A 27,948-nucleotide genomic window follows, 5' to 3' on the forward strand; every position below is an offset into this window, starting at 1 on the left:
CATGCAGGATGGCATATTACACATGTCTTTGTACTTGTACCAAGTTTTGTGATTTTCATAATAAACAGACCGCATTAAATGCGAAAAATGGATTCTGAAATCGATTTTTCAAAATTTACCCCCTTGTAGTTACAATGGGAACTAATCATATAAGGGGTTCGTTTCGTTTAATAACCAGGTACATGTGTATCAATTAAAAAAAAAATCCATTAGTACCCTAAGTCGATATAGATGAAAATGCGTATTCCAACGTCTTATAGGTGGCGCTTCTGGAGAACCATATGAGTTACATAGTTATACCATACATCAATACAAGTGTCTTCGCAAGGGCTACTGATCACTCGTTGCAACCACGATTCTATCTCCAACGGTTAAGGAGCTAGGAGCAAAAATCTCATTAAAACAATTTGGGGGCCCATTTAAGAGCCCCTAGAGCCCAAACGGTTAATCGCAGGTAGGGCGTGCCACTGACTTTTTTAACCTCCGGGCTGATATGAACAACTTTCGTGCTCGCCCGAAGCTGAAAATTCAAAGACAAAAAATTTTCTCACACAGTAACTTTTCGATGTCAGAATTTTCAAATGTAAAACACCCCCGGTGGGTGAACGGGGTCCCAAATCAAAGATCCCTTTGACTTACCTCAAGGTACCTGTGTTCCGTACATCTCACGAAAGTTTCGAGTAAATCCGTCCAGGAATATTGTAATGTTAGCAGAAGAATATAGTCAGTCAGGCTCTCGCGTATAGATAGCTGCATTCATTAGCTCTATCCAGGGAAGTTACTGCAAGGATGCTATTGCTTGTACGTACGTATATGCGGCACAAACAAAGCTATAAAAATTCCTCAGTTGCGTTCACTCGAGAATGTCCTATTTCAACGGCAAAACAATCGACTCGTAGAGTGATAAAACGACTTTTTACTACTGATCTAGAACAGGGCTCTCTATCACTGCATACAATGTATACGGATACGCACACAAATACACGTACTGCCGCACTGTGGGAATAAGACACGTAGGCAATAAATACACATACGTAGATGGATACTGTTTGAATCGGGCTTAAATTTCGATGTTTAGAGGCTCACAGTGAGTAAACAGTGGCATTCTGATTAATATTATATACAGTATTTGTCAATGCAGCATAGTACTTGTGATACAGAATGGTTTCGCCGACACTGAAAGTAAGTCGCAGTTGTTTATATCCTTTCAGTAAGATCCAGTGTGAAAAGAATATTATAATGATAATAATAATAATGATAATAATAATGATAATAATAATAATAATACAAATAAATATAGCTGCAAAGCAGCGATAACGGGTTTCTGCCTTGCTGGATACAACGTCGTACAAGGGTGCGTGCATACATTTCACCGAAAGCAGTTCATAACGTTCCCCTTTTTAAAGGAGCGCCACCTAGGGGTCAACTTATGACATGGATATGTTGACCCACAAGGGCTACTACGCGCACATTGCAACCTCGATTCTATCGCCAACGGTTAAGGACCTAGGAGCAAAAACCATTGTTTTCAAGGTCCCCTGGTGGCAGTTGTATGAACTAATTATGCAGGATGGCATATTACACATGTCTTTGTACTTATACCAAGTTTTGTGATTTTCATAATAAACAGACCGCATTAAATGCGAAAAATGGATTCTGAAATCGATTTTTCAAAATTGACGCCCCCTAGTGGTTAAAATGGGAACTAATCATATAAGGGGTTCGATTCGTTTAGTAACCAGGTACATGTGTATCAATTTTTAAACAAATCCATTAGTACCCTTAGTCGATATAGATGAAAATGCGTATTCCAGCGTCTTATAGGTGGCGCTACTGGAGAACCATATGAGTTACATAGTTATACCATACATCAATAAAAGCGTCTTCGCAAGGGCTACTGATCACTCGTTGCAACCACGATTCTATCTCCAACGTTTAAGAAGCTAGGAGCAAAAATCTCATTAAAAAATTTGGGGGCCCATTTTCGAGCCCGTAGAGCCCAAACGGTTAATCGTAGATAGGGCGTGCCATTGACTTTTTTAACCTCCGGGCTGTTATGAACAACTTTCGTGCTCGCCCGAAGCTGAAAAGTCAAAGACAAAAAATTTTCTCACACAGTAACTTTTCGATGTCATAATTTTCAAATGTAAAACACGCCCTGGTGGGTGAACGGGGTCCCAAATCAAAGATCCCTTCGACTTACCTCAAGGTACCTGTGTTCCGTACATCTCAAGAAAGTTTCAAGTAAATCCGTCAAGGCATATTGTAATGCTAGCAGAAGAATATAGTCACCCAGGCTCTCGCTTATCGATAGCTGCATTTATTAGCTCTATCCAGGGAAGTTACTGCAAGGATGCTATTGCTTGTACGTACGTATATGCGGCACAAACAAGGCTATAAAAATTCCTCAGTTGCGTTCACTCGAGAATGTCCTATTTCAACGGCAAAACAATCGACTCGTAGAGTGATAAAAATACTTTTTACTACTGATCTAGAACAGGGCTCTCTATCACTGCATATACGGATACGCACTCAAATACACGTACTGCGGCACTGTGGGAATAAGACACGTAGGCAATACACAAACGTAGATGGATACTGTTTGAATCGGGCTTAAATTTCGATGTTTAGAGGCTCACAGTGAGTAAACAGTGGCATTCTGATTAACATTATATACAGCATTTGTCAATGCAGCATAGTACTTGTGATACAGAATGGTTTCGCCGACAGTGAAAGTAAGTTGCAGTTGTTTTTATCCTTTCAGTAAGATCCAGTGTGAAAAAGAATATAATAATAATAATAATAATAATAATAATAATAATAATAATAATAATAATAATAATAATAATAATAATAATCAGCAGGAATATAATAGGGTTTCTGCACAGTCTTGAATCCTGTTCAACGATGGATTTCGACAAAGCATTTGATAAGGTTCAACATCAGCCATTACTAAGCAGGCTATTAGAAAACGGTATCAATGATAGGTCGCTCAAATGGCTCAGCAGTTATCTCTGGACGAAAACTTGTAGCCGAAATCAACGGAATCTTGGAATAAGTCGGTCTAACTAGTGGAGTCACGCAAAGTAGTATCCTAAGTCGTCTTCTGTTTAATGTCCTGACAAATGACATACACAGTAATCCAAAATATACCAGACCGAGTAAATTTCCAAAACGACCTTAACACGCCGTTCGACCAAAAAACTTAATGTTCCGACAAGAAAATCTTGTTCGAATGAAAACAATTCTGTTTGATCGAACAATACGCTTTTTGTTTGAACCAAAACTTTTCTTCATTCTGACAAAAATGTTTTCGAATAAAAAGCTATGTTATTGTTGAAATGAAGAACTTTTTTCGCGGCAAAGAAATTTGGTAGAGCGAAAACAACTTTTTTGGAACGAATGTTTGAATGAAAACAATTCTCTTCGATTTGACGAAATACTTAATACTTTTGGTTCGGAGAAAAAACTGTTACAAAACAATATACTTGTTCGAACGAAAAACTTTATGTTTTTGACAAGAAAATTATGTTCAAATTAAAATGATTCTGTTCGATCGAATGATTGTTCGAACGAAAAACCTTACGTTTGGACAAAAAAAAGTTTGTTCAACTTTGTTCTAACGATTTTTTCAAGTTGGTTCAATCGAACAGAATATTATTGATTCGAACGAAATAAATTTTGTTCCGACGAAAGGATTTTCAAGCGAAAGGTCTTATGAACGAAAAAAAAATATATTTCTGGGGCTCCGCAGTACCTTAAAGCCGGACGTAGGTCGGCCTTGCGACGCGATGCGATCCTCGCGTTGCATCACAAGTTTCGATGCAAGTCGGTTGCGATACGATTGTCAGCGACTGTGTGCGACTAGTATCTGCCAGTCGCAAGAGCGCGCAGGTCGGTTGTGACTGTCGCGTCGCAGAAAGTAGAACACGCGCGACTCCTTGTGACTGGCGTTGCTGAGAGTCGCAACCCGTCGCAAGGGAGCGTATGTCGATGAGTCGTTGCGACACAGTCGTCGCTGGCGGTCGTAGTGAATGACGTCGCAGTGAGTCACAAGCCGTCGCAAAGCCGACCTACGTCCGGCTTAAGTCATTAGCAATTAATGAAATACCCGTTTCATTTATGATGAAAAAACTCAAATGAAAAGTCTGGCTTATAAAGTTGTCTGCTCAGACGAAATTTCCAAAAAAAAATCTTCATTTTTGCCAATAAAATTGATAATTGTGATTGATCGTTGCAAGTCAGAACCAGTTAATCACTAATTAACATGAATATTAATAAATCCTCCTTTACAGTGAACTTAGCTTTAACCTAGTAGAAGCTACTAGCCTATGTAGGCCTATGTATATGCGTAGGCCTAACATCCGGACAGATTGGTCGTAGGCCTATTGAATAACAACCCTCCTAAATATCGTAAATTTTGTTTTGAAGTTCAATCCAATGAGTCCGTTAATAAACGCAACAATTATACTGTGTTTGTTTGAGACAGTAAAGGTCAGTTCCGGTAGGCCTAAGCCTTAAGGTCGCGTAAAACTCGATAAAATCTTCAAGTGACACAGCGAACGACCTCCTTTCCTCTACAGCCAACGCTTACTCCGAATGTCAAGTGTGAGTCCAGCATACGGATATGAGTGTGTTATATACTTGTATTTATAAATACCTTGTGCATTTGACAATGATCCGTATGTACTGTAGGAAATATAGAGTATTGATGGTATTGATATAGAGGTTGAAGCCCGTGGCCGAATATAGTAATATATTCTTTTATTTTGATACCTCGTCGACATAACAGCTTTTCTCCGCTATATCTCTTTGGCGTGTTTAGTTTAGGCCTACGATTCCCCGGTGCACTAAAGATTTATCTTAGTAAATTCGGTAAAGAAAAATAGGTATTGTTAAAATTACTCCTTGAAACCCGCAGCAAAATCACTGGTAGTAATAAATTAATTTGTACTTGATTTGATTCTCATGATGAGGAGAAACTCGCAGCTGATCCCCGGAACGACGATGTAGTAACACACGTCGATTCGTCGATGTTTACGGCTCGACAGTGCTTTTAAAATCTAAAGTAGTAAATTTCCAGTGTATCGGTAATATGATTTGACGAGGAAAATGGGCTATTGTTAAAATCACTGTTTGAAGACCGCGACTGAATGTGAAGTCTGCGGCAATAAATTAGTTCATTTATACTTGAATTGATAATCGAAGTGACAATCGGCCTGCGGGTTGATTTCGGGATGACGACTCGAAAAACATGTCGCCCCATTGAATGGGGCTAAATTTTCGATGTTTACGGCCCGACAGTGCTTTTGTAACGATGATTCGTGAAAAAACACGCGGAGTATTTGTAGATCTCAGTGAGCTGAACGATATCATACGGATTGTATCGACAACAGCGGCAAGGTAACAAAGCCTATGTTCTTTTGGTAAAAATAGTGTGGAAGAAAATAATAATAAATATAGTGGCAAAGCAGCGATAACGGGTTTTCTGGATGCATGTGATCGAAAGGAAAAATTAATTACCGGGTATTCGATGGAAAAAATAAAATGAGATGATTTGGATATTATCGGAGCAATCCTCTTTTTGGTTGAATGGCCTAACCCCAGTATAGTCCCGTGATTTGGAAATTCTCGGAGCCCTCCTTCATTTACTTACTAAATGACGTCACAATCTGTTATTTCACCGGTGCTTGTTGTCTAACAATTCAATTCAATTCTTTATTTACAGTAACCTGATAAGTAATTTTAAGTTTCAAATAGGGTGGAAAGTACATTCAGACAATCTGTTGGTTCAGAGAGACCGTTATTACAGTATCAATTTATACATTTCGTTTCGAAGCTGTCAGTTGCCGAATCTGAATGAAGATGAATTTTATTTGACGAAATCGGCGGAAAATATATAATAATAAATATAGCTGCAAAGCAGCGATGACGGGTTTTCTGTAAAGCCATTCAGAATGATGGTAATTGTAGTAAATTGAAATATCGATACATAGAATAAAATGCATTGACAGATTCGAACCTAATATGCTACCACTGTGTAAACGTCAAATATGATTCAGCTTTGAAACTGAACATACGCGGACGTACAATCACAAATATTAATATAGCTGCAAAGCAGCGATAACGGGTTTTCTGGATGCATGTGATCGAAAGGAAAAATTAATTACCGGGTATTCGATGGAAAAAATAAAATGAGATGATTTGGATATTATCGGAGCAATGCTCTTTTTGGTTGAATGGTCTAACCTCAGTATAGTCCCCCGTGATTTGGAAATTCTCGGAGCCCTCCTTTATTTACTTACTAAATGACGTCACAAACTGTTATTTCGCCGGTGCTTGTTGTCTAACAATTCAATTCAATTCTTTATTTACAGTAACCTAATAAGTAATTTTAAGTTTCAAATAGGATGGAAAGTACATTCAGACAATCTGTCGGTTCAAGGAGACGGTTATTACAGTATCAATTTATACATTTCGTTTCGAAGCTGTCAGTTGCCGAATCTGAATGAAGATGAATTTTATTTGACGAAATCGGCGAAAAATATATAATAAATATAGCTGCAAAGCAGCGATAACGGGTTTTCTGAGCAGGCGTGCTATTCATAATTTGAAAAGTGGATAATAGAAATATATCAATACGGGATACGCATTTGATGTCATTTGGTGTCAAGTCACACCAATGCGGTTTAACATAACATAATTCATAGTTATAGTCAAATTGGGGGTTACTCGGGTCGTTTAGTTGTCTGTGGAGTCGAGTAGATTGGTTACCCGTCTGTATCATTGGTTACGGAGACTCGTCAGCTCGATGAGTTGTATGTATTATGATTGTGCACCACCTGCATTTTCCGAAATAATGTTCATATAATTATTTGAAGGGACGATTGAAATCAATTATCAACGTACATCTGAATATGTAATAGTCCTTAGTAACTTTCTGTTGCAGAGGGCATAGAAAAGATTTTGAAATTATTTAATTAAAATATAAATTTTATTTACGAAAAATAAACTATTATGGTCAGTACAAATTGAAAATTCATAGTATATTTTAAAGAACAAGCTTACATAGCTTACAGAATACATCACGTACATTTGAATTTTATAAGTGATGGGTAAAAATCAACATGTGGCAGAAAGAAATGTAGTTAATTATTTAACAATATCGAAATATGTGCTCTCTTTTTAGACTAATGGAGTGATACGCAATTAATCACATGGCCTGTATTAAAAGATAGAACATACAAGTTGGATATTTATAAGTCGAAACATGTGAACAGAAACTAAAACTTTGATGTCAGTGACCAGTATGGAATTACACAACGACAATTGGCTTTAAACTCAACAAACATTATTAAAGAATGTTTCAAACAAAATGCTTTATATAACGACATGAATAAACTTGTTTTACAAAACAAGAAAGTACATTTTGAACTTTTGAATAATCGAATCCCATTTATTCACAGTAACCTGTGATGTGGCGATTCTCGGATTCATCCTTCTTTATGACGTCACTAACAAGTGGTCATGGCCGTACGCGTGCACTCATTTCTTTGAAAATCTAGCTTCCTCGCGGAGCGGGACCTGCTGAGAAATATCTTATTCCCAGTCAGCAGAGACAGGTTCTAAAGATCATAGAGTGCATCGCTGGAGGGTTGTCGATCCATATAATTGAATTTGAATTGGTGCGGTGGCGCTCTCAATGCGGAAGTTTTTGTCACTAAATGACGGCACAAACTGTTATTTTGCCGGTGCTTGTTGTCTAACAATTCAATTCAATTCTTTATTTACAGTGACCTAATAAGTAATTTTAAGTTTCAAATAGGATGGAAAGTACATTCAAACAATCTGTTGGTTCGGAGAGACCGTTATTACAGTATCAATTTATACATTTCGTTTCGAAGCTGTCAGTTGCCGAATCTGAATGAAGATATATTTTATTTGACGAAATCGGCGGAAAATATATAATAATAATAATCAACAGAATTTCAAGAGGGTTTTTGACGAAAGTTAAAAAACCCTAATAAAAATCACGTGGATATCAATAGGGTTTTCTGTGAAATAACAGAAAACCCTAATAAATATAGCTGCAAAGCAGCGATAACGGGTTTTCTGCTGTCTTAGAATCCTGTTCATCGGTGGATTTCGACAAAGCATTTGATAAGGCACAACATCAGCCATTACTAACTAAACAGGCTATTAGGAAACAGTATCAATGATAGTTCGCCCAAATGGCTCAGCAGTTATCTCTGAACGAAAACTTATAGCCAAAATCAACGGAACGCCTCATCTTGGAATAAGTCGGTCTAACTAGTGGAGTCACGCTAGGTAGTATCCTAAGTCGTCTACTGTTTAATGTCCTGACAAATGACATACACATTAATCCAAAATATACCGCAAATCAATTGTGACAAAGTATTGATGCGAATGACCTATTTAATTCATCGACCATGTACCGAACACTTTTATTGTGCCCCAGCATTTGGGGTCATTCTACTTGAACCCCAACATGCAATATGTCCACCAGATTCTGGTGATGATAAAGTCATTTTAATTTTTCTGCCGATATCTCAATATATCGATGTAACTAGGAAGACCTTATTTAAAATGTCGTGATTTTTATGTCGACTATTTGCGATATTGTCTCAATAAATTGCCATACGTATCACGACATTTTAGCTAAAGGAGTGATAATTATGTCGACGGTACGTGGTTATGTTGAGATACAGACGTCGACATTGGTGAAAGGCGTGATCCGTATAATGATTTATCGTGATATTAACACGATATATCGACTTAATTATGTCGATAAATCGCGATATATCACGTTTGTACGGAAGCGATAAAGGGCCTCGAGTTGTCGCGTTCCAACTCGACAAGTCGCCATATTTATGTCGATATATCGCGATATATCGCGTCAAGTCGACATAAATATGTCGACATATCGTGACGTTTTCACGACAAATTTCGCTTTTTCGCCCATTTTCCACGGGACAAGCCGTCATTTGAAGACATGTCTAAATGTAAGATGAGGACGCCAGTGATATGACGACTGAGTTTCAAGTCGTCATGAATATGTCGACTTGTCGCGAGGAAAATGGTCGAGAAAGCGAAATATGTCGTCAAAACGTCACGATATAGCGACATATTCATGTCGACTTGACGCGATATATCGCGGTACGTCGACATAAATATGGCGACTTGTCGAGTTGGAACGCGACAACTCGAGGCCCTTTATCGCTTCCGTACGTTTGTTCGACATAATTTCGTCGTGATAAAAGGTCGCGACGGTTTTGTACGGGTCCCATATATACGGAAGTACGTAAGCGATAAAGGGCCTCGAGTTGTCGCGTTCCAACTCGACAAAGTCGCCATATTTATGTCGACATATCGCGTTATTGGCTTCAAGTCGACATGAATATATCGACATATTGTGACGTTTTGACGACATATTTCGTTTTCGCAACAATTCGACATATTCATGACGACTTGAAACTCAGTCGCCATATTACTGGCACTCCTCATCTTACATTTCGACGTGCCTTCAAATGACGGCTTGTCCCGTGGAAAATGGGCGAAAAAGCAAAATTTTTCGTGAAAACGTCACGATATGTCGACATATTCATGTCGACTTGACGCGATATATCGCGATATGTCGACATAAATATAGCGACTTGTCGAGTTGGAACGCGACAACTCGAGGCCCTTTATCGCTTTTGACATATAAGCTTCCGTACATCTTTAGAAAAAGAAATAATATGTGATCTTTCATACGGAAGCGATAAGGGGCCTCGAGATGTCGCGTCGACAAGTCGATGCAGATACGTCGACTTGTTTTGACGTCGCGAAAAGTGTCCTAATTTCTTAAACGCGCTCAACCGCTGGCGCCGCATCATTCAGGACTTTCAAAGCCGGTGTCGGGTAAAGCTTCACGTGTATGCTGAGGTAAGCAAAGGCATGCATTGGATCTTTTTAAGCTCACCCGCCCAATGGGGGCCAGGCCTCTAGTCCCCGGTTCGTGGCACTGGCCGTACTTCCACTGAGACTTATGACCAAAACTGCGCGACGGCCCCACGCGCACGAAGGCCGGGTTCATTTGCTATACTGTTGATAAAAATATCTTTTGTCGGCAAGCATGAGGCATAAGCCTAGGCCTCTGTGATAAACTAATATTTTTTCAACCTAACCTAGCCTAGTATTCACGTGAATATTTTGGCAGGTTTTGGAATTGTGGGGTTCGAACCACACACGCACGCACGCACGCACGCACGCACGCACGCACGCACGCACGCACGCACGCACACACACACACACACACACACACACACTGGCGGCGGGTTTTTGCGATCTACGTTTTGTGCCACCTTTCATTTTAGATCCAACAAAATGACAACGTCAACTACGAACAAGAAGAAGGCGATACAAGTTTGGGCGCGTGACGGAAACGTGCGGAAAGGTTTTTTTGTCGAAAAATATTCACAATTGAGGGAGTTATGTGAGTATCCATGCCCACCACCTTCCCGTACACAGTAGGCTACGCCTATACTAAGTCTTGTATTGTGCTCGTCAGAAAAAAAAAGATTCCGGCTACTACAATCACAGGGGCTCGTATCATAAGTTTGGGGGTGAGTAATAGGGGTAATGGGCTTTCAAATCAAAGGTCGAACGGTCGAGCTTATTAAAAACAAAACATTAAAAGTAATTTAAAACTATAATATATTTTCATAACCGTGTGCATTTTATATTATAACTAAATATTTATTCTAAGATATTAATAATTCAAATTTTAAAAGCATATTGTATTAAATCAATTGGTCGCTCCGCTTCGCTACCGCTCCACTCCGCGACCGATTGATTTATTTACAATACACAAATTCATATAATCAAATATATTTTAATAATAATAATTATTCTATTATTCAACTGAAATGCACACGGTTTTGAAAATATATTATAGTTTTAAATTACTTTTAATATTTGTTTTTAATGAACTCGACCATTCAACCTTTAACCTGAAAGCCCATTACCCCTATTACTCTTAAAATAATCATATACATGAATAACATTTAAATTGACAGATTATTCAATATAAAAGTGTAAGCTCTTATAGAATAGATATATAGATATATTTACAACATTATTTCAATATTCATATTTGTATGAGTTAGATTTTTAAACATTAAAAGTGTCAGTAAAGTGTGATTGAAATAATTCATATATAAATCATTGAACTTCTAAAATCAATTAAAAAAAAAAAATTAGTATTAAAATGGAAGCAAATAAGTACTACTGTCCAACATGTAATATCAATATACATAAATCCCAAAAATCAAGACACAATAAAACTAAAATACATTTAGAGAATAAATTGAAATTAGAATATAAGGATGATATATTAGAAACTAAATTAGAAGAATTAAAGAATGAAAAAGAAACATATAAATGTGATACATGTAATCAATCATTCAGTGATAAAAGATATTATAAAGAACATTTAAAATCTAAAAGTCATATTGGAAATATGAACAATGATATTTTAGGTGAGGATTATTTTGATAAAGATAATGATAAGAAACAGAAGACAATTAAAAGCATAAAAAATAAATTAAACAATAGAAGACCATACATGGAAGATGTAAGAAAATATATTAATTTATTGGATAATAAAAAAGATATAGAGACAACCGAAGCATTTAAAAGTGATATTGGTCCAGCAGCTATTGAGTTTAAATTTCATAAAGGAAAAACATTAGAAGAAAATAAAAAACATTTAGAAAATATGAAAGAAATAATAAAAATAATAACTGATGTTGAATATCCTAAAATAAGTATTTCATCAAAAGTTAAATTCATAAAATCTGAAGATAAACCAATATATAATATAAATTCTCATTCACAACATATTATTTCAAAACAATATATAGATGATAACTTAGATAAATGTTATAATGAAGTAAAAACTAAAATAGAAGAGAAATATTTTGATGGATCTGGTTTAATATTTGATGAAATAATATTTATGACTTTACATGTTTATAACACAAAATATAATAAGTTAACTAAATCAAAACCAATTGATGAAAATAATGTATCATATTATAAAGAACCAGATATTGAAGCATCAAGTAATATTAAACTACCATTTAAAACTAATGCTGTAATAAATGGTCAAAATTTTGATGATAAATGTTTTCTATGGGCTATAATAAGTTGTTTACATCCTGCAATTTATAATATTTGTAGATTAACTCATTATAAACCATTTGAAAATAATTATAAGATAGATAAGTATCCTGTTAGAATTAAAAACGTCCCAAAGATAGAAAGAGATAATAATTTAAGAATAAATGATTGATTTAATCAAATTACCAAATACAAAAGGTAACAACATAAAACATTATACATTAGAACCTTTATACCTATCAAAAGATTATGATTCAAATGATGTTATAGATATACTATATTATGCGAATCATTATATGTGGATTAAACAAATCGATTTATTTTTTAAATCAGAAAATGATCACCATAAAATATATCTTTGTAGAAAATGTTTACATAGATTCAGTAATGAAAGTACATTATTAAATCATAAACAATTATGTGAAAATCATGATTATTGTAAATTAGTTTTACCAAATGAAAAGGATAAAATATTAGAATTCAAAAAATATGATTACAAAAATAAAGTACCATTTGTAATATATGGAGATTTTGAATCATTAAATAAAGAATTAACTGATCAAGATAGAAAAGAAATATATTATAAAAGAAAAAAATTAAATTCTAATGAAAATGATTTTTCAGATGAACCACCAATAACAAATACAATTAAAAAGATCAGCTGCTGCTTTCGGGTTATATATTAAATCTGATTATCCAGAACTAATTGAAAGTGAATATTATAATTACAGAAATGAAAATGTTATCAATCATTTTTGTGACTTATTAATTGAATATGAAATAGGATTTAGTAAATTATTGAATACAAATATAGAAATTATAATGACAGAAGAAGATAAAGAAGAATTTGCGTTTGCAGATAAATGTTATTATTGTGAAAAGATATTTAATTATAAAGATAAAAAAGTAAGAGACCATGATCATTTGAATGGAAAGTTTAGAGGCGCTGCACATGAGAATTGTAACTTACAAGCTAAGAAAATCAATTTTGTACCAGTTATATTTCATAATCTATCAGGATATGATGCACATTTATTTATCAAACAGTTATGTCATAAAATAGAAGAAATTAATAATGAAATAGAAAGATTAAATTCAAATAGATCAAAAGATAAAATACCAACTCATAAATTTAGACTGTTAGCTAAAACATCTGAGAATTATATATCATTCCAATTTGAGTGTTTAAGATTTATAGATTCATATAGATTTTTAAATAGTTCATTAGATAACTTATCAAAATCATTAGTTGATGATGAATTAAAAATATTAAAACAACACTACCCAAATAATGATGATTTTCAATTAATGAGATATAAAGGAGCAATTCCATATTCTTTCTATAAAAATCATAATGATTTTAACATAACTGAATTATTGAAAGAACAATTCTATGATGAATTAAAAAATGAATATGTTAAAGATGAAGTATATAATAGAACATTGAATATTTGGAATCATTTCAAAATAGAAAATCATGGGCAATTAGTAGATTTATATTTAAAATCAGATGTATTATTATTAACCGATATATTCGAAAGGTTTAGAGATGTAAACCTAAAATATTTCAATATTGATCCTTGTCATTGTTATTCTAGCCCAGGTTTAACATGGGATTGTGGATTAAAATTAACAGATATAAAAATGGATTTGTTAACAAATATAGATCAATTATTATTATTTGAAAAATCTATAAGAGGAGGAGTTTCAGGTGTATTAGGTGATAGATATTTCAATGTAAATGATAACCCTGGATATAAGTTATTATATATAGATGCAAATAATTTGTATGGTTGGGCAATGATGGAACCACAACCTTATGGAGTATTTGAATTAACTGAAGTTTTACAGAATGAAAATAATGATACATTTGATTGGAAGAAAAGAATCCTAGATATTGCAGATGATTCAGATACTGGTTACTTCTTTCTTGTAGATTTAGAATATCCTGAACATATTAAATTTAAATCTAGAAATCTAGCATACTGTCCAGAACATAAAACTGTTACTCATGAAGAATTATCAAATTATCAAAAAAGAATTAAACCCGAAAATCTTATTCATACAGAAAAGTTAATGGTAACTCAAGAAGATAAATATACTTATGTAGTACATTATAGAATGTTAAAGTTTTATCTAAAACAAGGAATGGTTCTAAAAAAAGTACATAGATATATTTCATTTAGTCAATCTAAGTGGTTAGAAAAATATATAGATTTTAACACCAAACAGAGAACTGAAGCTAAAACTGATTTCGAGAAAGATTTCTTCAAGTTAATGAATAATGCATTCTATGGTAAGACTTGTGAAAATATTAGTTATAATGATATTGAGTTAGTTAGTAATGGTAAAAGAATTAGACATTTACAAGTATATCCTAAGTTCATTGGTAACAGAATATTTGATGAAAATTTAGCCGCAGTTAAAATGAGAAGAACATCCATGAAATTTAATAAACCAATCTATGTTGGCGCTTCAGTTTTAGAATTATCAAAATTACTAATGTATGAATTCTATTATAATGTATTACAACCACTTTTTGGAGAAATACATATAGAAATATTATATTTTGATACAGATGCTTACATATTAAAGATAAAAACTAATAACATAACTGATGATTTAAAAACATTAAAACATCATTTTGATTTCAGTAACTATCCTAGAAATCATGAATTGTTTAGCAATGATAATAAAAAAGTTCCCGGTAAATTCAAAGATGAATTAGGTGGTGAAGAAATGATTGAATTCATCGGTATTAGATCTAAAATGTATTCATATAAAACTTAAGAACATGAAGCTAAAAAGTTAAAAGGAATAACCAAAAGTGTAGTAGAAAAGAATATTAATTTCAAAGATTACATCAATTGTATATTCAATGAAGAAGTTAGAAAACATAAGATGAAATGTTTAAGATCTGAAGATCATGAAATGTTTATTGAAGAAATTGAAAAGATAAGTCTAAACCCATTTGATGGTAAAAGATATATTTTAGATGATGGAATTCATACAGTTGCTTATGGTTGCAATTTAGATGAATACTTAAAATTTAAAAGAGAAGAAACAAAAGAGAACGAGATAATGAAAAGAATTCTAACGTGTTCATCAAATTTTAATAAAAATATGTATTATAAATGGAGAGTAAACAAACACACAGTGAGAACAATAAATCATTTCTAGATAGAATAAAAGATACTTCAAATGTCAAATCAGTAGATTATAAATTTAAGAAGTTAAAAGAATTAATAATCCATAAGAAATATCTAATTACAAATATTGATACAGTAACTAACAAATATGGAGATAAATTAGTTATACACGTAGAATATGAAGGATTAAAAGGAAATACATATAAATTCAGAACATATTTACCGGATAGATTTCATAGATTATCAAGTGAAGACTTAGAAGAATTATGTTCTGGTTGTTTCTATTTCGTATACAAAGGTAAGAATGAAAAAGGGCACCATGAAATAGATTTCGAATAAGAAAATATGTAAAATAAATGGTAGAATTAAAAGAATACAGAATATTTGTAGATTCTAGAAAACTTACAAATTATAAATCTCATAATTTACTAGTTCAATTAGATAGAGAATTCAAGAATTGTGTAGATTTAAAATTAGTTAATATAAGTTTATGTAATTCTTTTTACAATGTATTGGATAAAACTGTTGAACATAGAGTCTTTTTAATTCATGATAGAAATAAAAGTAAATGGTTTCATCTTTATCTTAAACCAGGATTATATAATTTAGATACATTAGCGCAGGAAATTAATAGAAGAGCTCGGTTGAAAATGGGTGCATCTGCTGGATTTGGATTAAGACTGATTAAAAGTGATAGCTCCGATAAAATAAGAATGAAATTAGGTAATGAAGATCAACATCAATTTCTAGTTAGAAAACCTTTAGCTAAAATTTTAGGAATAACCCCAGATGTAAGGATACGCAATGCTGATGCTCCACCAAATATAATGCCTTTTACACACTTTTATATTTATTGCAAATTAATCGATCCTACAAAAACATTCGAAGCAACTAAAGATATAACTTGTAATTCTGGTTTAATTAACATTTTACCATTGAAGAATGTTAAAGAATTTGGAACGCAAATAAATTATAATTTAACAGAATGTGATTTCAAACCATGCATTCCTCGTTTTAATAATTTTAAATTAGAAATTAGAAATCACAATGGATACTTAATTGATTTAAATAATTTCCCTGTAATTTATGAATTAGTTATAAGATGTAGAGAGTAATTTTTTTCACTATATAAATGAATATAACTGTTGGACCGAGTATATGTTTTGGTTTTGATTTTAAACATGGCAAAGAAATGAGAATTAAACTAAATGATGTAATTACTGATATAAAAAGTAAATCATTTAACAATTCATCAATGATTAATAAAGAAAATTATAATAAAGAAAAAGTAATTGATTTAATTAAATCACCTTTAGAATATTATGATTTAAATGAAGATGGAATTATCGATGATATTAAAAACATATTATCCAAAATATATGATAATCATAAAAGTAGTAATGAAATAAATGTTGAATTAATCATCACTAAGATAACTAAATATTTTGATGATAGTAATTTTTTGATAAATAAATGAGTGATAATAAGTGGATAATAACTGGATTATATAATGGCGCATTACTATCAGTTGGAACTGTTGGTTATTCAATGGTTTTAAAAAAAGTATTCAAAATGGGAAGTGTTAATGTTGATAGATTTGATATAAATGATATTTTAAAATCAACATTAGCAGTTACTTTATCTAATTTAACTATTGATTATTTAGAAAAACAAAAATATATTCCTCCCATATAAATGTGTAATTTTTTTACTAAATAAATGGCTTCTGCAATTATAACTATTATAGGATCGGCAATTGTTAACGCTTTAACATTTACTGGTGGCGGTTATTTATTTAAGCATATTGATAAAAATGGTTCATTAACAGAACAAAAAAGACATAACTTAGCATTAGAGAAATATAATAAAGCAGCAGAAGAATATAGAGGAAAGAGGCAAAACTATATGGATTACATTAATAAAGAATTATATGATCTGAAGATTTCACATAGAGATTTTCAATCAGTTGATGATGCAATGAGTTTATATAACGCAGAAACAAATAAAGAAAAATTACATCTACATAAACCTACAATATCAGATTATTATACCCCAAGTAATGAACAGAAGAAGTATGAAATAATTTGGATTTTAGGCGGAACTGTTATTGTTATATTTGTAGCGTATAAGTTTACTAATTAGTAATTTTTTTTTGCTAAATAAATGGATGATAATATTGATATTATTCCTCATGATATAAATAAAACTGAATTAAAAACATATTTAGAAAAACAAATATTAGAATTTGAAAGTGACTTAAAAGTTAAAAAGAAAAAATATTTAAAAAGTAAAATTATATATTATTTTATTATTCGTGATTCAGTTACAATTAGTTCTGTAATAACATTTCTAGCAATATTCAGTCCAATAACACCATTAGCTATATCAATTGGTGTATTAGGATTAAGTTCAAGTGTTTTAACCGGTATAAGTTCAAAATTAAATATAAAAAGTAATAAAGAAAAAATTAAAACTAATATAAAAGAAATTAATAAATTAAAGAATACACTAGATTATATAATAAGTTTAAATGGTCATATAACAGTTGAAGAACAAGATATATTATTAAAAGAATTAGTTAATTATTAATTTTTTAATTATATAAATGGGGTTTCCAAAAGCTTTCCAATATAATAAATCAATTAAATATAATATTCCTGCAATAGATTTTAAGAAAAATATTACATATAGAAATGAAGTTTTAAATTCATTAATTGATTTATATATTTATGTTACTGAAAGTAATAATTTTCACGTAAAGATGGAAAATATATTTCATGTGTATACAATTTATTTCAAAAATTTAAAATCTAATATAAAGTATTGGCAGAACCAATTAAATTTTGCTGTTTATTGCGCAACAACAGGATGTGGAATAAGTTGGAATGATCATTTAAACAAACCAAGTTTACCATTGATGGTATTACTTTTTAGATTTCATATATATTTTCAAATAAAATTAATATTAGATGAATTAGAATGTCCTTTACCAAGTTCAAAATATTTTAAAGAATTGAATAATAATATTAATTTTCCTAAGTTTTATAAAATATGTAATGAATTTAATATTAATTCAAATAAAGATTTTAGAGCAAAAATTGGAACAATGGGTGGATTAGGAATATTATATACTAAAGAATTTGGAAAAATAATGACAAATTCAGATATAAGAACACTAAACTGGAATGAATTACCAAAATATTATAATAATGTACAACAACAAAATAATAATGGTTAGGTTAATTTCATTTTAGAAAATAGTGAAGGTGTTACTGTAGCTGGTATACAAAGAATAAATCAATCTATTAGAACTTATTTGATATGTATTTTAGGTGCGCAAGTTGAAACAAGATCCCCAATAATTGGAAATGATAACACTTCATTCGATGCGCAGAAACAATTCAAAGTATTATTTGAAGATTCAATTCATAATGATAAAAATAGATCTATTCCAGAAAACATTGTAAGATATCAAAATTATTTAGATAAATCACATATTAGATTAAATTATTGTATAGGCCCTAATCTATTAATTATTTCTAATGTATTAAAGATGGGAAATATAATTGGTTACAATAATCTAATTAAAACTGCAACAATAAATAATTCATTTGGATTAAATGATATAAATAAAAAGATTATTACTGCTCCAAAATTAATTGAAGGTGAAAAAAATTAAAAACATATTCAATCAACAGAAACTAAAACTAATAATATTAAATTGAATAATGATTCTAAAATAAAAGATTACAATACATCAGAAAATATTAGAACTGATAATATTCAACATGATATAATTAAACTAAATGATGATAATAAATCCCATGAAAATGCTAAATTAGCTTTAACTTGTATAGGAATTGTAATCGGAGGAATATTATATTTTAAATTTTAATTTTTTTATTATTTTAATGGCAGAAGGTGGAGGAGATTATGAAATGGAAAACAGGGGAAATAATGATGATGCCAATACTAACAATGATGATTATATGACTGCTGATACTAATATTGATAATGATAATGATACAACATATAATTCTAATTTAGCAGAGAGTGGTTCTAAAGCCCCATCAACAGATGAACATGATAGAAGAACTAGATCGAGAATACCTATTGAAAATTTAGACCAAGGTTTAGAAAGAGAAAATATAGAAAATTATGAATTTATGTATGATTTTCAACGTGTATTTAAAGATTCTGGATATAATATAAATGATAGAGGCGCCAGACGTTTAGTAAAAGAATTAAAGTTTTTAGATGGTGAATATTATTATAAATTGAAAGATGATTATTATATTAACATCTCTTAAAATTCAAGACAAAATATTAGCAAAATCAACTTTGCTTAGGTTAGACCTATCTAAAATTAAAAGAATAAGAAATAGTAATGAACCAGAAGATGTAACACAAGAATTAATTGATAAAAATGAAAATGTATTTAAACAAAGAATTAAAAAATTATTTGAAACAATCAAAGATAATCCAGAAGCAGAAACAACTTCCGAACAGAATAAAATTTTCAAAACTAGTAAACTTAAATCAAACACTGAAGTTCAAACTGAAAAACTTTTACCGAAGGGATTACTTGATTCAACAGATCAAGAAATAGAAGCTTTAAGTATGTTTTCTAAAAAAAACAATTAGAGAAATAATAAGTATACGAGATGAAGCTGATAAAATTGCACGCGAAGAACATATTAGATATAATAAAATTAAACCTTTAGAAAATAAATTATTTGACACCAGAAAAGAATTAGAACAATTAAAATTAGATAGAGAATTTAAAGTTATTGAAGAAATTGAATTTAAAAAAAGAAATGCATATTTAGAAAAAGAAATTGATGATTTAGAATATAACATAGAATTTCAGAAAGAAAAAATGAAATTATTATTAAATCATATGATTATTGTATTAATAGATTAAAAGTTGTTGTTAAAGAGTTAATACTGAAACCAAATTCTGAAATATCACTAAAAGATAGAATAAAATTATTATTTAAGTTTGAAGGAATCACAATTCTTTCAATTCTAACAGCTGTAACTATGTTATTTACAACAATTGGTTTAGCAATATCAAATTCTTTGAAATCTACTCCTACTCCCAATAAACCAGATAAACCTCCAAGCAATAATTCTATACAAGATAAAGTTAAGGATGGTTTAAAGAAATTAGCAAAATATTTATGGGAACTATCAAAGAAATCTGCTGCAGCATTACCAGGAGTTATTGCATCAATTGTTGGTTTTATATTGAAATCTGCAGGAAACATTATTAACTTTGCTGCTGAACATATTATTTTATTTTTAATTACAGTTGTAAGTGCTATTATTTTTGGATTAGTAAACATGATAAAAAATAAATGATTAATTTTTTTGTTAAATAAAAGAGTGGGAGTTATATCAATCCTTCTAAGAATCATAGAATATCTAATGCTATTAAAGCAGAAAGATCACATCATATAATTACACATAATCCTTCTAATATTAATCCTGATGAAACTTTATATGTTAGAATTCCTCGATTAACACAAAATACTTTTTATGTTCCAAATAGTAATTATTTATCAGCCGATATAAAAGTAATCGGTAATAATAATAATTATGTTGTTGATAATGTTGGAAGGTATTTGATTAAAAAGTTAACAATAAAGATTGGTCCAGAAACCGTTTTCTCATTAGATGATTATAATTTATTTATGCATTATAAAGATTTATGGTTAACTAAAGAAAATAGAAATAATATGATATTTCAAGGCATCCAATCAGAAAACCAAAATAAATTAAGATCAGGAGCTAATGACGCAATAGCAACTCGCACCGCAGATAATTTCATAAAAAAGATTTATGGAAGCAAATATAAAATTCCATTAGACTTTGAATTGATAAATAACAATGCACCTTTATATAAATATGCAATTCAAGAAGATGTTATATTCGAAATAACATTTGTTCCTGTAAATGGAATTGTATTATCTAGCGTTGTTAAAGATATGGGTTATAAATTATCGAATATATGTTTAGAATATGATACAGTAACTGATGAAAATATTTCAAGTATAATTCAAACTAAATACAATCAAGGATTTTCATTATTATATGATTATATTGATAAATTTAAAACTGTAACTATTAATGCAAATGATGAAATTATTAATGAGAGTATTAACTTCCCAAGAAGATCTATTAAAGGTATATTAATATTTTTTACCATTGCAACATATACTAATGGCGCAATAAATGTTGATAATTATTATAATCCTGAAATAACAAAAGTAGAAATAACTATCGAAGGAATAGCAAATAAAATATTTTGTCAAGGAATGAGAATGATAGATCAGTGGCCAGAAATTAGAAAACATTTTATGAATGAAAAAGTAAAATCATCTGAAAATTGTAATATTAATCAAATTGATTATTATACCGGTAATAAATATGCATTATGGTTAGATTTTAGAACAACAGAGGATAATTCATTACATGGTTCTGGAAAAAAATTACAAAATACAAAAGATGGAATACAATTATTCATGACAAAGAATAAAGGAATCAAACATTTTAAAATGCATATTTATATTATATCTGACGCGCAATTAAATATTGTAAATTCTCAATTGAATAGTGTTATGTATTAGAATTTCAACTTTAATAAAAATTTATATAATAAATGGAAGGAGGTAAAGTATATAAACATATTCCATACATCGATACACATGCAAATAATGATGGTTTATATTATGTGATACCTTGTAATATAGCTTTGATATTTGATCCTATTTTCAAAATTTATGAAACTAAACTAATAGAAATAGATAATAATAAAAGTGAAGTTGTTGATGATTTAAGTAATGTAATACCTTCTACATCTAATAATGTAATACCTACTACATCTAATAATGTAACACCTACTACATCTAATAATGTAATACCTTCTACATCTAATAATGTAATACCTTCTACATCTAATAATGAAATAATATTAAATTATGGTGAAAATAAAAATTATTGTGGATATTGTAATGGTGAATTTTCAAACGCTCCATCTAATTGGAATAAACATATGAATACAAAGGTACACATTACTAATGCGGTAGAAAGGATGAAAAAGTATAAAAATAAAACAACTATTGACGATGATACGGTAGAGAATTTGAATAAATTGTTAGGGTCTGATAGTGAAAGTGATTAAAATATTAATTATATTTAACACAAATAATAATATTGGTGGAAAATTGTATAAAATAATAGTAAATAAAAAGGGGGTTTTAAGTATTTAAGGTATTTAAGGTATCTAATACATATCTAATACATATCTAATACAATCTAATACATAAAATATCTTATTTTATAAACTGATATTCATATGGAAATTGAAACCTCAGTAATAATAAATAACCTTTATTATTTTCAAACTTATTCATATATTAGTTGAAAAAATAAAAATAAATTGGTTGAAAATTGTATAAAAAATATTTATTTTAAAAAAGGGGGTTTTAAGTATTTAAGGTATCTAATAGGATATCAGGTATTAGGGTATCTAATAGGGTATCAGGTATTAGGGTATCATGTATTAGGGTATCTAATACATAGGTATATAACTAGTTATTTTATATATTTATATTCATATGGAAATTGTAGTCTCAGTAATAATTTTGAACCTTTATTATTCTTTAATTTATTCATATATTCATCATGTTATTCAGTAGGTATAATTTGATTTTCTTCCAATGATTGTTGCATAGATTTTCTATCTTTGTTATAAAATAAAACTAGAAATCTAATGTTTTCTCTAAAGTCTTTAACAATTGAATTATATTTTTGATTTAAAACCCATGTTGTAATCCCAAAATGTCTCCCAGAGAAAGCTAGATAACATAACTCACTTTCTCTAACTTTTGAATCATGTAAATTTGCGCAATCATCTATGATAAATAATGTAGTTGATCCTTTATAAGTATCAATTGCTATTTTTATACAATTATCTAAATTTTCTTTTACTGTTTTAGGATTTAATATAATAAACTTTTTTATCTTAACTATATCTCTATTATATGTTTTATTCATTTCATAAGTAGGACAAAATAATATTATATTATTAAAATGATTCTTATAAATAGTTTCTAACAAGTCTAATATGAAATGTGTTTTACCACAATTGGTTACTCCAGTAACTTACATATTATGCGGTTCAAATATAAATAAATCTTTATTCATTTATTCTTTTAATTTTACTAGATAAAATCCATTCATTAAATTTATCATCATATCCCTATATTTCACCAAAGAATACTTTTTTACTTTAAGAGTTTTTGTTTTCAATACTTTTTCTATTTTGTATTCTATTTCATCTGGATTTGGTACAAGTGATAATTCTTGTTCATAGAAATATCCTAATATTTCTTCATCTTTTAGATCTTCTAGTTTATAAACAAATGGTTTAGTTAATATTATCTTTTTAATCTTGAATATTTCTTCTGTAAAATTTGGGGTATAACCTTTATAAAATGTTTTTCTATATTTAGATATTCTAACGTGTTGTCCAATTTTAAATTTAGGTTCTCCGAAATCATGTGTAACAAATGCTCCATATAAATTATTCCAAACTATTTCTGAATTATCTTCTTTTCTAGCTTGTATAGGTTTCATACCAATACTTGAATGTTTAGAATTATTATAACCTTTCACTAAATCATCTAACACATCGATATATTTATATGTTTCATTAGCAGTAAAATATTTCCACATTCTAGTTTTCAATGTTTTATTAAATCTTTCTATAATAGATGCTTTTTTATCTGAATGTGTTGAAAAATAATCTACATCGTTATCAGATAATAGTTTTTTAAAATGTTTGTTATAAAATTCCTTACCTTCATCAAATTGTATCTTATCTGGAATAGCTTCTTTAAATATATTCTTAAAAGCGTTTGTAACTTCTATTCCGGTTTTATTTTTGATTGGAATTGACCATGCGTATCGACTGAATATATCTATAACATTTAATATCCAGAAATATCCTTTGTTGTATTCCTCTAAGTTCTTCATGTCAATTAAATCTGCTTGCCATTGTTAATCGATATATGAAACCATAACTTTTCTTATTAAATAAGTTTTATCCATTTTCTTGTGGATTTGATATGTTGGTTGATTTGGTAACCATGATTTCAACTCACTATATTTTATATTTTCATTATCAGATTTAATTTTACTCCATAATTCTGAAACGTTAGAATATGATACTTCACTTTCTGGGTTATAATATAACTCTCTTAAATATTGTTCTTTTTTCGTCTTATTTTAATCCATTAATAATAGTTTAGATTTAGTTTCAATGGCTTTATGATTTGACTTATTTTCTGGTATAATAGGTTTATTGTCATTGGAATCATATTTATCATCAGATTTGAATTTTGATTTATATATTACACCGGATAATATGATAATTGTTACTAATCCAATTGTAATATATAATTTATAATTACTTCCAGCATTAGAAGAATCAGATGGATTATTACTTGAATCAATATCAGCTAAAGTCTGTGATTCATTTATATCAGTTAATTTCTTTGTCTTAGCTTTTTTAATTCTGAAGATCTTTTACCTAATTCTCTTGCCCATTTAATTTGTTTCTCGGATCTAGCCTTTTTCTTAACTCCATCACTCATTTATTTTAGTTAATTTTTGTTCTGATTCATTTTCTGTTTCACTGTTTGGTTGTAGTACATCTGTTTCGTTCTTACCTGATTTATATTCCATAGGCTTGATATTCGAAAATGTAATGACGCCAGTAGAAATTAATGTCATAACCGATCCTAATTGAAATGAAGCATAACCAACCCATTTTTGTAATTCAGTCATAACTAAATAGTCATTTTTCAAATCACTATATAATTTATTTTCATCATTAATTGGTATTAACTGGTTACATAACTTAGAATAACATTTGACAATACCATCTGAAATAGAATCATTTATTCTAGCTGATCTTGCTTCTTCATAAATCTTAAAATATTTTATTACTTTATCGGGTTTCATAGAGTCTAATTCTTGAAAAGTAATAATTCTATTTAAAAACTCTTTAGTTTTTCCACCGGCAATCAATAGTTCTAGATGATGCTTACAATATAAATAGTATTCATAATCTATATTACAATTAACTTGAGCACAATTAGTTACAACTGTATCTTTATTATCACATATACCCAAATCATCTAATGTTTTTTCAATATCAATACTATTCTTATTAGTTTTCTTTGACATTTATATTAGAAAAAAAAGCAAAGAAGATATTATAAGTATTCTTCAAATGATACTAGCTAGTTAAAGCTAAAGAATTCTAGTATTGACTACTGATACTAGCTATTTGAATTTAAAGAATTTCTATTTGAATCTATTCAAAATATAAAGTATTCTCTTTTTGAAAAGAAAATATTAAAAATATAATAGAATTCACTAGCAGTTGAAGTTATTGTTTTTTTAATATATTTTATTTGAATTCTATTTGATATCTCACTACTTTTGTTTATCTATTAGGAGCAGTAATTATAACTGTCCAGATAAGTCATTTCGGATCCTTGATATCAAATTCCTCAACGTATTGTTCATTATTTGGATCATTGTTCCATTGATCAATAAATTTCTTTGCATTTGTTAACTGTTCTAAATATAACTGTAAATCTAGTTTATTAGATTTGATTTGATTTTCTTTCTTTTCAAGAGGTCTTAAATTTTTCAAATTCCAAACAAGTTTTTTATTGTATTCATCATTCCTTTCCATTTATAAATCAAATTTTTATTAAAATTGATTAACATTTTAGAATCCTCTTCCATTTCTTCGACTAACGTCATCCTTTTTCATTCCTCGCTGCTTTTTATGTCATTTCGGATCCTCGATAATAAATCCTCAACTGAAAATCAATTCAACGAAACGACTGGTGGAAATATTATTTCATAAACACATATATTTATTATGTAAATTTTAGCGATCGATAATAGAACAATGGAGAACAATAGAAAAGCGGTCCAATCGGACCGGTTATTGCGCAATACACAGTTATATTTTTATTCTGTAAACTACAGCATTCAAACATAGAAATGTAACCAATCAATATTGAGCAGCTGTTTCCGTCAACAACGATCAATAATAGAACAATGGAGAACAATAGAAATGCGGCTAATCGGACCGGTTATTGCGCAATACTTAGTTAACAGTAAACAATCAATACAGAACAACCGCCGCCATTAACAACGATCAATAATAGAACAATGGAGAACAATAGAAAAGCGGTTCAATCGGACCGGTTATTGCGCAATACTTAGTCAACAGTAAACAATACAATATTAAAACAGATATATACAATCGGGATTACATTTTTGATATCTATATTACAAAGACCTTCAGTGTTATAATTTATAATTTTGTCCAGAATTCTTTAATCACTGGATTGTTTCCAATAATTTCTTCAATTTCTGGTAAATATCTGACTACTTCACTAAATGCTAATCCTAATATTTTGAATTTTTCATATTTTATTAATCTACCTACTCTTCTCAGTTTTCTTTCAAAGCCGGCACTGATATCTATGTTCTTTTTAACCCACAGCCCCCAAGAAATCCCCTCATTTTCTTTATCAAACATTGAAAACCCTATATTTAGATAACCCCCGAAAATGATGTGGTCCCATAGGTGATTTGCTTTTCTATTTAATATGGTTTTATAACTTTTTTTTAAGATATCAGTAATTTCAGCAAATGAAATAACTTCTACACTTTGTATTTCCAGAAAGTTTAAATGATCTGTGTCAATGATTAATTTAGATTTTAAAAACTCGTTCAACTCTTCTCCACTCATTTTCTTAGTTTTCGATTCTTTGAGTCCCAACAGCAATTTAAGTCGCATTGCTGGTAATTTTGGTAATTGTAGTTCGCGCGGTAATTGTTTATTATGTATTACATCACTCAAAATTTTCACCATTTCTTGATGATAGTCCAAATGTTCTTGTAATTTTTGTGAAGTTTGTTCGTCAATTACGAGAGTTTTATCCTCCATTTCTATTGATTCCTGTGTTTCACTATCCATCGTTTCTGGTTCCTCTTCCGATGGTTGACTTGGAATTTCTGGTTGTTCTCTGTATTCCATTTTAATCTAAAAGATGTCGTGAAAATGAATTACTGTACTTAAATATGTTTAAAGGTTTCCCTACTTCATAATATATGTACTTACATTTAGATTTAGAACTGTAAACTGTGTTTTGAGAGAGAATATCCAATACGTAGTATGTATGTGAAAGTTGATTTCTAACTGCCGACGTGGCGCACGTTCAACCAAACTAATTACTTCTGCATGTTTGCCTGGATTGTAACAGATGTTCCTTTGTGATGTAATTGATTAATCCTTTTCAACTGAAATAGCACATTCGATCAATATTCAAATGAGGTGCGCCCCATTCAAGTGAATATGAAATACGGCACAGATGTTTTTGTAAACAACCTAATACAATTACATATAGGCGGTTTGACATAGATCGAGAGTAACCGGTTTTCTAAGCGCTTAAGCTCCAACGTATTTTTCATTATGTGTTGAATTCCATAATTCAACAAATGTCTTTGCTTTATCCAG

General features: G+C 30.1%; 1 protein-coding gene across 1 annotated transcript; it reads right to left on the minus strand.

Annotated features, from left to right (window-relative positions):
* Positions 1-397: 397 nt before the first annotated feature.
* LOC141905156 (uncharacterized) lies at positions 398-27,564 on the minus strand. Its single transcript, XM_074793970.1, has 3 exons — positions 27,553-27,564; positions 27,097-27,474; positions 398-520 (listed from the first exon to the last, which is right to left on the minus strand). Exons 2-3 carry the CDS (start codon positions 27,466-27,468, stop codon positions 398-400), a joined length of 495 nt encoding a protein of 164 aa, XP_074650071.1. The 5' UTR covers positions 27,469-27,474; positions 27,553-27,564.
* Between the last annotated feature and the right edge of the window lie 384 nt (positions 27,565-27,948).

This window comes from Tubulanus polymorphus, chromosome 1 (genome assembly GCF_964204645.1).
Source record: "Tubulanus polymorphus chromosome 1, tnTubPoly1.2, whole genome shotgun sequence".
Taxonomy (NCBI): Eukaryota; Metazoa; Nemertea; class Palaeonemertea; order Tubulaniformes; family Tubulanidae; genus Tubulanus; species Tubulanus polymorphus.